The 12,714-nt window shown below is 41.1% G+C and overlaps 2 protein-coding genes across 5 annotated transcripts in view; one reads left to right on the top strand and one right to left on the bottom strand.

Moving 5' to 3' along the window:
* LOC146634776 (protein NLRC3-like) overlaps positions 1-12,714 on the top strand; it is a 239,633-nt gene that overhangs the window by 54,828 nt on the left and 172,091 nt on the right. The gene's annotated exons all lie outside the window — the stretch shown is intronic.
* The window catches only part of LOC146634781 (protein NLRC3-like), a 31,573-nt gene continuing 26,022 nt past the window's right edge, over positions 7,164-12,714 (bottom strand). For 3 of the 4 annotated variants that reach the window (XM_085378799.1, XM_085378782.1, XM_085378773.1), the window contains 2 exons: positions 7,932-7,978; positions 7,164-7,756 (listed from right to left, as the gene is read on the bottom strand). In XM_085378799.1, coding sequence (XP_085234925.1) covers positions 7,164-7,756; positions 7,932-7,978 — 640 coding nt within the window. The remainder of the gene's footprint in view (positions 7,757-7,931; positions 7,979-12,714) is intronic. The other variant, XM_085378790.1, reaches the window with a different exon arrangement.

Genomic DNA, 12,714 nt, shown 5'->3' with positions numbered 1-12,714 from the left:
ACGACTAGTTGGCATTTACAAGTTTCTGCAAGAATTTTACTAAAGAAATGTAGAACAGTGGAACCCCGACTTACGAAATTAATTCGTTCCCGAGGGTTCAGTGCCTTCGTAACTTGAATTTTTTGTGAAACGGGTATTCTTAAGTCGGGGTTCCACTGTATATTGCACAGCTGATTAACTGTTTGATCTGGATTATTTAGGTTTTACATTTTTTTTTCCTGGATGGATTGTTCTGTGATGGGAATAACATCACAAACTGAATAATAAAGAATCAACAATAAGACCTGATACAATAAGAACTAACCCCAAAAAACCAAAGAATCATTAAAAGAGAATTGTGCAGAAATAAGTGTGACATGTAACTTTAATCCTAACACTGCTGTTAAAGAGTTATACCCGAGGATGTTTAACGTGAGGTTTCTAAATCAGGAATCTGGTACCAAGGAAATCATTATAACAACATTTACAATATAATCATCTGATGATGGGTTAACTCTGTTCCTTGGAGATATTCTCAGGTTCCCGTTGAATCTAATGAGCTAGTTCTCCTCTGTCAGAGCAGACAAACACAAGTATTAGCTGAGCTTAAACTTAGGCCACTCACAGGCTGGAGCTGACCACTCGCTCTAAAACACACAAGTTTCACACAAATCCCAATAACTCAGAACATCTTTTTTCTGGTTTCAGTTGGAAATGTCTGACGCTCAAACTATTCATCCTCGTCTATCCAGCACCACCTGAGACATCTGAGTGGAAGTTCCTCCCTACACTGTGTTTGAAGCAAAGCACAAAGGAGACACCTGCTGGAGCATCTGCAGGTGTCCTACTCAGCCTCTTCACTACAGAAACACCTCCTACAACATCCACCCTTTACACTCTGACTGCTGTGTTCGTGGAAACACTCCAACACACACATATGAACATAGAAATGTGTGTGAAACACAGCTGAGCTGACATTAAACATGATAGAGGATTTATTCACAACAACATTTACATTACCTCTTTGCAGGAGATAATACCTATATGAGACACAGTTTATGATTCAAATGTTAGAGATCCTGCGGCTGCCTTTGGGGTGTGCAGGGCTCTCTCTTCCGGAAGATAATTAAATAAACAATTATAAATGTTTGACCACTATGAGTCGGTTTTCTCTGTTCTATCATGGGGACAAAAGAATCTGGGTTCAATAAGGTCCAGGTTCATGTTTATGTTTAGTTCCTCGTTTCTTCCTGTGAATAATGATGCAGCAGTGATGTGAGTGCTGAGCTGTGACATGGAGAAGAGTCATGGACAGTTAGAGATGGTCATCTCACCTCTGAGCTTTGGTCTGGCTCTCATGTTCCCCACACAGAGTGCTTTTAGAGGGAGGGGCTCTTTCCTGCTTCATCTCAGTGTCAGCTGGATGCAGTCAGACAGCAGTGTGAGGCAGAGGAAGCTGCCATCAGCTGCTCTGCTATCAGTCCACTAGATGGAGCCTGAAGCACAAACGATGCATTCACTGACACACATGGATTTACTGGAAATGAGAACCATTTAGTAATCTCTCATATATATATATATATATATATATATATATATATATATATATATATATATAGTCTCATGAACAACATTAACTAATTGTTATTTACTAACTAATCTTAAATGACTGTTCAGCACAGAAATGAAGCCCAACAATCATGTTTTACAGTCCTGTGGTCTCAGCCTCAGATACTCAACTAATCAAAGTGATGTCAGAACAAAAATGAATGACTAACAAAACATTTTCTCCTTCATTTCTCTCACACAAAGCTGTATGTAACGTGTCTCGCGGTTAGTATCATGGTTTGCTAACATCGATACACGAGCTGCCTCATGTTGCTTCCAGGTTGGGAAAGAATGAAAAGATAAACCATTTTCAAGCTTATTTTCTTGCTGGTCGTGCGATCGAACATTGCAGCCGACCACACAGCAAATACGAACCATGGCTGTTGTGTGTGCCTTCGCTCCCTTTTCACTTGCGCTAGACCCCTAAAATGGCGGATCGGGCCAAAATCCTTTCAACGCCCACCCCCGTGACATCACGCTCCAAAGCCCTATACCGTCCCATTTCACGAGCCTCTCACTTCCGCACTTCTCGTACTGATAGTACGCACCGTACGTAGTACGCATAGTGCGCGTACTTCAAGCGCGTTGACCCTGGATTGGGACACAGGAGCGTCAGCTTCAAGCGAGCCATCACTATCTGAACTATCGAGCGGTCTCTCTCTTGAATGGAGGGACCGGAAATAAAAACACACAGCTTGTTGTGAGAAGAAATCAAACATGAGCTGAACAAACAGTAAAGTTCCTAAAAACAAACTGTTAAAGGAGGAAACAAAGCAAACTTACGGTTTCTTCACACACACCAACAACAAGCTCCACTTACTTCCTGACAGTTTAGCTGCTTCCTGGAAAGGAAGGCCTTCACCTACGTGCAGACCGATTTTCACAATAAAAGCACTCTGTAACTAAAGTAACGTCACACTGACAGTTTGTGACTTTTTAACTTTGTGCTGACAGAATTAAAGTAACTTGGTGTCACTTCTTCTTTCCCGTTTCTCTGAGCAGTTTCAGCTTTGACTGAAATAATCATACCGGTAATTATCAGCCGTTGTATTAAAGGATTTATCAGTTTATTCCGAAAATCAACAGGAATCTGGTGCTGATCAAAGAATTTCCTTTTAATGGTTGACATTCAAAGCTTTAAATGGACTTACCAACTTGCTACCTGGGACGGTTTTAGAGGCCAGTCGCCCCGATTGACTCTTACTTTGAAAGGATGGTGTCACCTGTAAGAGCCATTTACACTAAAACTCATTAATACTCACATTCATTCATGTTTCACAAAGCGTTCAAAAGGAAAAAATTTAACTGCAGGAGATTTTATTAAAGTCATTTAGCAGACTCAAAAATAATAATACTCACAGAAACGTAATCAGATTGTAGGACCCATATGAGTTGTTCCTTTTTTGATTAAGTGGGTGGGTTTAAATGGACTCACTGTATTGGTGCACGGGTGTGGGGTGTGAGTCATGGGTGTGTTAGGTGATAAATGTGGTTGCACTCACCTAGTGGTGGCCAAATGAAGCTTTCTGAAGCTTGTATTGAAAAACGGTTCATTACTCGAAGCTTTTCAACACGGTCCTCTCTGGTGACATCTGGTGGCCAAAAATATGAAGAGCAGCTTGAATCCACAAAATAAAACCAACCGCTTCATTATGATTGCCCACTCTACAGAGTGGAGTTCTGTCTGATATTGGGCCTCCGTTGTGTTGCTTTGAACGTGTATTTTTTGGTGGTTAAGAAAATGTGTTTTATTTGTTTAATAAATAGTTTTGACCAGTAAACTCTCCTTGTTTAAACATGCACCATGGTGTGGTCTTCCTTTGCTTGTGACTTCTTGATGTTGGTAAATACAATAATTGAAAAATACCACGTTACATATATATACATATAATAATGTAAAACACATTATGGAGTATGCTTCTGCTGTGAGGTCTTGCCTCCATGCACGTATGCAATTAATCGCATTTATAAATAATATTATATTAAGGAAGTTTTCCCAGACATATTTTTGACCTGGGGGTAGAATTGATTGTGAAATGGAAAAGGAAAATGCTTATGAACTTGCAAATTAAAAACATGATGCATTGACGGTAACCCTTTTTCATTTTTATTTAAAAAGAGAATTTGTTCCACTGTGCGATGGCCGAACCTGTTCCTTTTCGTGGAGATCATTTCTCCTGCCTTAAGGAAAATCCCTTCACATGGCCCAGAGGAGGCTGGAGTGCAGAGAAACTGGTAGAGATGCAGTTATACAGTCTACCTGGGCCCCACAAACTATCAGCTAAAGAGAATAAAGAAATTCAATTGCTGCACATTTGGCAGACTAACATTTTCAGATTAATTAAACAATAAAATATATATTTTTACAACATTACATGTAATGAGTCAAGTGGAAGTTTTTCTAAAGTTATTTAATGATATTTATATTATGGAAGCAGATTTTTGACATTTTACCTTTTTCCCGTTTTCAGATATAATAAACACGCACAAAACAAAAGCAAACGGCCAGAACACAAAGCTGGAAAACCCACCCGATTGACAAAAATCAACTCATAATTCTCCCAAACAACAGAACCTCCTCTATTCCTCGCTGGCTCCAAATCTCTCAGTGGAATGATCAGTGGTTCACTATCTGTCACCATCAAAACACTCCACAAATCCCGCGAATGATTCGCTTCCTTATAAACCATTGAATCAGACACCGAAGCAGTTAGGTTCTAAATGAAGCTTCGGACGTCACTGATCATGTGACTCTGGCCAAACGAATCAAGCTTCGACACAGTGCTTCTGAAGCAGTGTGTTGATTTTTGTGACACACGCACCGGAGCTTCAGCTTCAAGCGGATCATCACTACACTCACCTGTTCTCCAACCTGATGTTGATGAACATCAAGGTAGGGTGAGCATGAGTTAAAAACCTTCTGTTAACCGCAGCTTGAGCGCAGCTTGAGCGCAGCTTGAGCGCAGCTTGAACGCAGCTTGAATCATTTTGATGCGTTTTGACTGTAACTTGATGGTTTATGTTGATTAATGGTTTTCTTTCGTTTTTGATCTACTGCAGAATATTCTTATAAAATCCCAGGCCAGGAAAATCACCTTCATGTTTTTCTGTGTTTTATCCTCAGCTACTTTGACTCAAAGACATCTGCTGTCATGCTTACACCTTTGATAAAGTGTCAGCTTTATTTTTATAGATTCAAAATTACGGAAATGTACTGATGCATGATGTGAATTATAATATTTCTGACTGTCTGAGGCATTTCCCCGATTTGAATCAATTCTAGAAATCAGAGCCCTAACAGTTACACAATCATACCAAAACTCTGTCCTGATAGTTTTGACTTTCTCTGAGACAATATTCAGAATAAATAACCACGAAAACAATTTATTTATTCAGTTTAGAGCTTGACACATCATATCGTTATAATCACAGAGCCTATTTCACTTGAATCCACTTGATGGCGCAGTAGAGCAAATGAATTATCACAATGCTTCGAACCACGAGTCAACCAGGGGTCCGTTCTTCGTACCTCGCTTACTACATCCAAGATCAAATCATCGCGCCAACTTTGAGCTCACTATTCCGGTTCTCCGAACACACCTGTTGTTGACGATTAGTATAGCTGGATGAAGTAATGTGAGATCACTGGGTGGCTCAACAGGGGCTACGCATTGATAGTAGAAACATTGATCGGCAACCCTTTGATTGGTCGGTAATTTAATAATAATAATAATAATAATAATAATAATGGATTGGATTTATATAGCGCTTTTCAAGGCACCTAAAGCGCTTTACAATGCCACTATTCATTCACTCGCACATTCACACACTGGTGGAGGCAGCTACGGTTGTAACCACAGCTGCCCTGGGACAGACTGACAGAAGCCAGGCTGCCATATCGCGCCATCGGCCCCTCTGGCCAACACCAGTAGGCGGTAGGGTAAATTTATTATATTATACTAAATTATATTATATTATATTATATTATATTATATTATATCCTCTTTCACATTAGAGCCACGACAGGACCCACTAGAACATGGGAACAAGTAAAAGTGAAATATAAGAATATTCCACAGAATGGTAATATTTATCACTTATATTGCTTTTCGTCTCTTGGAAAGAGACCCTGAAATAATCTGTTTGTTTGTTTATAACAGCAACCAAGAAAAGGGCAGAGCAACAAAAGACAGGTGGTGGTCCTGCACCCCCTCGTCAACAAGTTGGTTAAGTGAATAATACCCTCACGGGAAAATCGATATCTCTCTATGAGCACACTGTCGCGCTGAGCTAAAGGATCCTGTCTATCCCGCAATATACGCTGAATTCTGAGGACTCTCCTTATCAATCTTGCACCTTCCTCAATGGGTGGCTCGCGTATACGGACAGGACATGGCTGCGACAGGCTTCCCAAATCCACCTTCGCTTTTATAGCCGTGGTCTCTCATCTTGATTACACGAAGTAATTTACTATTACTACTCTGTAAAAACTGTGACTAGAGGTTACTTAAAAAAGTTATGGCAACAAAGTGACACTTGAAATAATTAAGTAGATTTTAATTTCAAAAGATTTATGTAAAATGTAGAGAAAATGTTAATTAAATTCAAATAGAAAACAAAAGTAGATATTAATAGATTTAAACTGTAAATATGTGTTGGATTTAGGGTCAAAATCTCAAACTGAAGGTTGAAATTGCCCAACTTTACCAAAAGAAATAATTGATATAAAATAAGTCTCTGAATAATAAGAGAAAATGAAATGAATTTAACTTATTTTCTGAGTAAAATGAATCAATTTCACAAAGAAAACATCAAAACGGTAATGTGTTTTATTGTGGAAAATAAAACACGGTAATTTATAAAATAACATTTTTCTGCTTGTATACACTGAATTCTGATCAATAATCTCCTGATCTCCTAAATACATTCCTCTAAAATATGAATTACATCTGTAATAATCACATACATGTAATAGAATGTTAATAGTACATTTCCCTTTTTTAGGAAATGACCTGTATGTATCTGTGTGACATCAATGAAAGAATCAAATATGCATTATCTTTAGTTACATTGATAATATTTATTTATGGTAAAACAGTGGTAAAATATCGCTGTTGCTTTCGTATACATGAAGTGGACATACCTGAGTTCCCGCGATCTAATCCTGTTTACATAAAGTAAGCCTGCTCCCAAGCAGGTTTACGCTTACGGATCTGTTGCTATGACAGCAAGTCCCGGATGAGCTTCAGAGAACCGAACGATCCAAGATCACGCGAAATCGTCAACAATCTAATCCAGCTAACTTACTTAGCGAGGTACGAAGAACGGGCCCCAGTTGGATGGAAAACTTCAGTTCATCACGAGGCTTCACCTCACCATCACTAGGTGAGAGTAGGGACGGGTATCGTTTAGATTTTATCCGATACCAGTGCAAAACCAGTACTTTTGAAACTGTGCCGGTGCTTAAAGAATGGAGAGCACAAACTTTGTCCAAAAGCCTCTCATGTTTAGCCGTTTTATTTTTTGTAAAATGATAACAATGTTTCTCTAACAGGAGGACACTCTTTACACTCAACTCAGCACAGGGACACTGAGGAACAAGGGGACCTGAACCAAAACCCAGGATAAAGAGTTTCAGTGAATGTGGTGTTGAAGGTGTGGAGGTGGATCAGAGTGTCAGAGGAGACTCTGTAGAAGGACAGAGTGCCAGCAGGACAGTCCACATACACTGCTACTCTGTTAGAGACAGAGGAGGAGGAGGAGGAGGAGGAGGAGGAGATGGATGTATCCCACTTATTGTGCCAGACGGAATGAGGACCATCATCAGAGCAGCACAGACTCCAGGACAGATCATTGTGTCCAAACATACAGTATGGGGAATAGAAACTGGCAAGCGTAGCAAACATACCAGATTTTGATAATTGACACTCTCGTTTCCTTCTAATTCTTCTGTAACTCACTGCTATATCAACCCTTCCTCTCCACTCGACCTCCCAGTAACAGCGACCAGTCAGACCATTTCTACACAGCAGCTGGCAGAAATAATCAAATCTGTCTGGATGATCAGGATATGACTGAACCTCCTTCACATGTGTCACCTTCCTGTTGTTGTCAGATAGTTGGAGGTTTGTGTGAACTGTGTTTGTGTCGATTGTGAGTTGGCAGGAATCTGATGGAGAGAACAAACACAATCCAGCTGCAGTTATTGATCCATCATCTGTTCATTGATTGACACTTTGATGATGACTCCTGACATCAGAGATGTGAATGAGTGATGTGACAGTTTGAAGATGGTTGAATGTGTGCTGCTTTGTTTTCATGAATCACATTAAAAACACACTTACACTTCCGCAGACCTGGTCTCAACCATCGGAGTCCAGCAGGCTCCACCCTGAAAGGAGGAGGGGGGTCAGACCAGCACAGTCTCTTTCAGCATGCACACATGGACACATGGCTCTCATATACAAATACACTTCAGCCCATACGTGGATCAAACTGCTGATGATTTGGGCTGATCCTGGATCTGTCAGTACACTGAATTGAACAAAATATGAGTGATTCAAACTGACCTTCATTGTCTTTATATTCTTCTATTGTTCTATTTAGCTGGAAATGACCCCCCCCCCCCCTTGCCTTTGCTGCTCTTTTTTTATCCTTTGTGTCAGTGTGGGTACTGTACATAACCCCTGACCTCTGAGTGAATGCAGCTTTGTTTTCATGGGTTTTAATGTCACCTATAACCTTTTCATGTTCTGATTTAACAGCAGATTTCACCACGTGCACACAGAGAAATGTCTGCATCTGTCACACGATCAGTGGACCATATATTTGTTTTTTCAATATTTCATGTTGAAACTATTAAGGGACTAGTGTACAGTGGAACCCCGACTTACGAATACCCCATTTAACAAAAAATTCAAGTTACGAAGGCGCAGCAAAACGCAAGTACGGAAACCAAGGGATTGTCACATGATTCGGAAGGCATTATGGGCATTCTAGGCTCAGCCAATCAGAGCCAGCGGATTTCGTTACTCGGGCATTTTGCCGGAACACAAGCAGAAATATTGCCATTCAGTGCCTTTGTAACTTGCGTGAAACTTGCGTAAGTCGGGGTTCCACTGTGTGTGTCTGTGTGTATATATATATATATATATATACAGTGGGGCAAAAAAGTATTTAGTCAGCCACCGATTGTGCAAGTTCCCCCACCTAAAATGATGACAGAGGTCAGTAATTTGCACCAGAGGTACACTTCAACTGTGAGAGACAGAATGTGAAAAAAAAATCCATGAATTCACATGGTAGGATTTGTAAAGAATTTATTCGTAAATCAGGGTGGAAAATAAGTATTTGGTCAATAACAAAAATACAACTCAATACTTTGTAACATAACCTTTGTTGGCAATAACAGAGGTCAAACGTTTACTATAGGTCTTTACCAGGTTTGCACACACAGTAGCTGGTATTTTGGCCGATTCCTCAATGCAGATCTTCTCGAGAGCAGTGATGTTTTGGGGCTGTCGCCGAGCAACACGGACTTTCAACTCCCGCCACAGATTTTCTATGGGGTTGAGGTCTGGAGACTGGCTAGGCCACTCCAGGACTTTCAAATGCTTCTTACGGAGCCACTCCTTTGTTGCCCGGGCGGTGTGTTTTGGATCATTGTCATGTTGGAAGACCCAGCCTCGTTTCATCTTCAAAGTTCTCACTGATGGAAGGAGGTTTTGGCTCAAAATCTCACGATACATGGCCCCATTCATTCTGTCCTTAACACGGATCAGTCGTCCTGTCCCCTTGGCAGAAAAACAGCCCCATAGCATGATGTTTCCACCCCCATGCTTCACAGTAGGTATGGTGCTCTTGGGATGCAACTCAGTATTCTTCTTCCTCCAAACACGACGAGTTGAGTTTATACCAAAAAGTTCTACTTTGGTTTCATCTGACCACATGACATTCTCCCAATCCTCTGCTGTATCATCCATGTGCTCTCTGGCAAACTTCAGACGGGCCTGGACATGCACTGGCTTCAGCAGCGGAACACGTCTGGCACTGCGGGATTTGATTCCCTGCCGTTGTAGTGTGTTACTGATGGTGACCTTTGTTACTTTGGTCCCAGCTCTCTGCAGGTCATTCACCAGGTCCCCCCGTGTGGTTCTGGGATCTTTGCTCACCGTTCTCATGATCATTTTGACCCCACGGGATGAGATCTTGCGTGGAGCCCCAGATCGTGGGAGATTATCAGTGGTCTTGTATGTCTTCCATTTTCTGATGATTGCTCGCACAGTTGATTTTTTCACGCCAAGCTGCTTGCCTATTGTAGAGTCACTCTTCCCAGTCTGGTGCAGGTCTACAATACTTTTCCTGGTGTCCTTTGAAAGCTCTTTGGTCTTGGACATGGCGGAGTTTGGAGTCTGACTGTTTGAGGCTGTGGACAGGTGTCTTTTATACAGATGATGAGTTCAAACAGGTGCCATTCATACAGGTAACGAGTGGGGGACAGAAAAGCGTCTTACAGAAGACGTTACAGGTCTGTGAGAGCCAGAGATTTTCCATGTTTGAGGTGACCAAATACTTATTTTCCACCCTAATTTACGAATAAATTCTTTACAAATCCTACCATGTGAATTCATGGATTTTTTTTTTCACATTCTGTCTCTCACAGTTGAAGTGTACCTCTGGTGCAAATTACTGACCTCTGTCATCATTTTAAGTGGGGGAACTTGCACAATCGGTGGCTGACTAAATACTTTTTTGCCCCACTGTATGTATAAAATTCCCCACCTGCCGGTCAAGGGCAGTCAATCCTTCAAGCTCAGGTCCTCTACCAGAGGCCTGGGAGCTTGAGGGTCCTGCGCAGTATCTTAGCTGTTCCTAGGACTGCGCTCTTCTGGACAGAGATCTCCGATGTTGTTCCCGGGATCTGCTGGAGCCACTCGCCTAGCTTGGGAGTCATTGCACCTAGTGCTCTGATTACCACTGGGACCACCTTCACCCTCCACATCTTCTCGAGCTTTTCTCTGAGCCCTTCGTATTTCTCCAGCTTCTCGTGTTCCTTCTTCCTGATGTTGCTGTCATTCCGAACCGCTACATCGATCACTACGGCCGTCTTCTTCTGTTTGTCTACCACCACTATGTCCGCTTAGTTAGCCACCACCATTTTGTCTGTCTGTATCTGGAAGTCCCACAGGATCTTAGCTCGGTCATTCTCCACCACCCTTGGGGGCATCTCCCATTTTGACCCCGGGACTTCCAGGTTATACTCGGCACAGATGTTCCTGTACACTATGCCGGCCACCTGGTTATGGCGTTGCATGTATGCCCTGCCTGCTAGCATCTTGCACCCTGCTGTTAGATGCTGGATTGTCTCAGAGACATCTTTACACAGCCTGCACCTGGGGGAGATACTGGTCTGCCAGTAGCTGGTGCTTTGCGTTTTGCGGGTGTCTCTCGTCAACTAGCAGCTGGTTCATTTGTGCCAGGGCCTGGTGCTGTCCAACTCTTCATATTGTTCTCATATTGTTCCCCTGCCCATGCATATCAACCGGATCTGAAGCGTTAAGATTGGAATAGAACATTTTAAACTGGTCATTAATAGTTTTCAGATCGGACGTCTTTTCTCCAGAGGTTTTACAGATTTCAGAAATTGTGTTAACTGATATGGATTGCTTAATTTGATGTGTCAAGATTTTTCTGGCTCTTTCCCCATGCTCATAGAACTTTTGCCTTGATTTGAAAAATAAATGCTCTCTTTTGCTGAATGGACAGGATTTTGTTTAGTAATAATTTTCTCTTATAGAGGTCTGGTGTTGGATTTTCTACATATAAGCAATCAATCTCTTTTATACTGTTAGCTAGGTTATCTGTGAAGGTTCTCAGTCATCGTAGTATAAGAAGGAGCTTGGAAAGAAAAGCGTCTGGACTTCGTTATGTTGCTTGCATGATAGGGTGGGGACAGGTTTCACCCAAAACCCTGGCTGATTGTGACACCCCCCTGTTTCACATCTTGGCTCATGTGATTAGGTAGAGGATCATCAGGGGTCCTTTTGTCCCTCTTTGGAGGGTTATTCCCACTGCATTTAAATCTGGGACTCTCCGCCATTTTATCTTAGAATTGAAGAAGCTTCTCGGATGAGAGGTGAAACATCTTCAAGCAACTTAAAGAAGTCCAGACGCTTTTCTTTCCAAGCTGCTTAGACTGTTGGCTAGGTTGTTCATTTGTTTTAAGTATTTCTTTTTTTTTAAAAGGTTGCATATGAAATTATCTGGCCTCGAAGATAGGCTTTTAAGGCCTCCCACATAAGAGTTAATTTCATTCCTTGGGTTTGATTTGTCTCTCAGAAATAGAGTATTTGCTCAGAGACCATTGTTTTTGGTTAAGTTGGGATGTTAAAGGTATAAATAATCCGGTTAAATGCACAAGGGTATTTATTCATTTAAAATCATTGTTGTATATCTGCAGGAAACACACCTCCGATCAAGTGAACAAATTAAACTTTAGTATTTAGCATAAAAATTTGAGGATAGATCACGTGGTGTTGCTATTCTAATTAGGAAGGGCATTCCATTTATTCCACTATCAACTGTAGCGGATACCAGAGGGAGATGTATTATTATACAGGGCAGTTTGTATAGGAAACAAGTAACTCTTTCAAATGTATAAGGACCAAACTGGGATGACCTAAATTTTATAGTACTTTTTTAAAGAACCTCCCAGATTTAACAGAGTCCCATTTGATATTGGGTGGTGACTTTAACTGTGTGCTTAATCCTCAACTTGACAGATCAAATGCAAAAGCTGACAGCAAAAGTTCTGCAATTCTTTTTGCAATCTTACACTTTTTTGACCCCTGGAGGAATAAAAATCCTACATCTAAACAATTCTCATTCTTCTCACCAGTACACTGGTCATACTCACGGATAGATTTTTTGTTGTTGTAGATAATAGAATTCTTCCCAAGGTTTTAGATTGCCCATACAACTCTATCTCAGACCATAGTCCAGCTCAACTAGATGTTAATTTCTATAAATCCCCCAGTCAAAAACCCACCTAGCAGCTTCATCCTTTACTCCTAACTAAAGACTCATTCCTCAGCTTTTTTTTTTTTTTAAAGGTTTGTCATCAGATTT

This window comes from Diplotaxodon limnothrissa, linkage group LG3, assembly GCF_057381915.1.
Source record: "Diplotaxodon limnothrissa isolate DT_005_m linkage group LG3, D_limnothrissa_male_GT1.1, whole genome shotgun sequence".
NCBI lineage: Eukaryota > Metazoa > Chordata > Actinopteri > Cichliformes > Cichlidae > Diplotaxodon > Diplotaxodon limnothrissa.
Note: the sequence above shows the minus strand (reverse complement) of the source record. Positions and strands in the feature narration are given on the sequence as shown.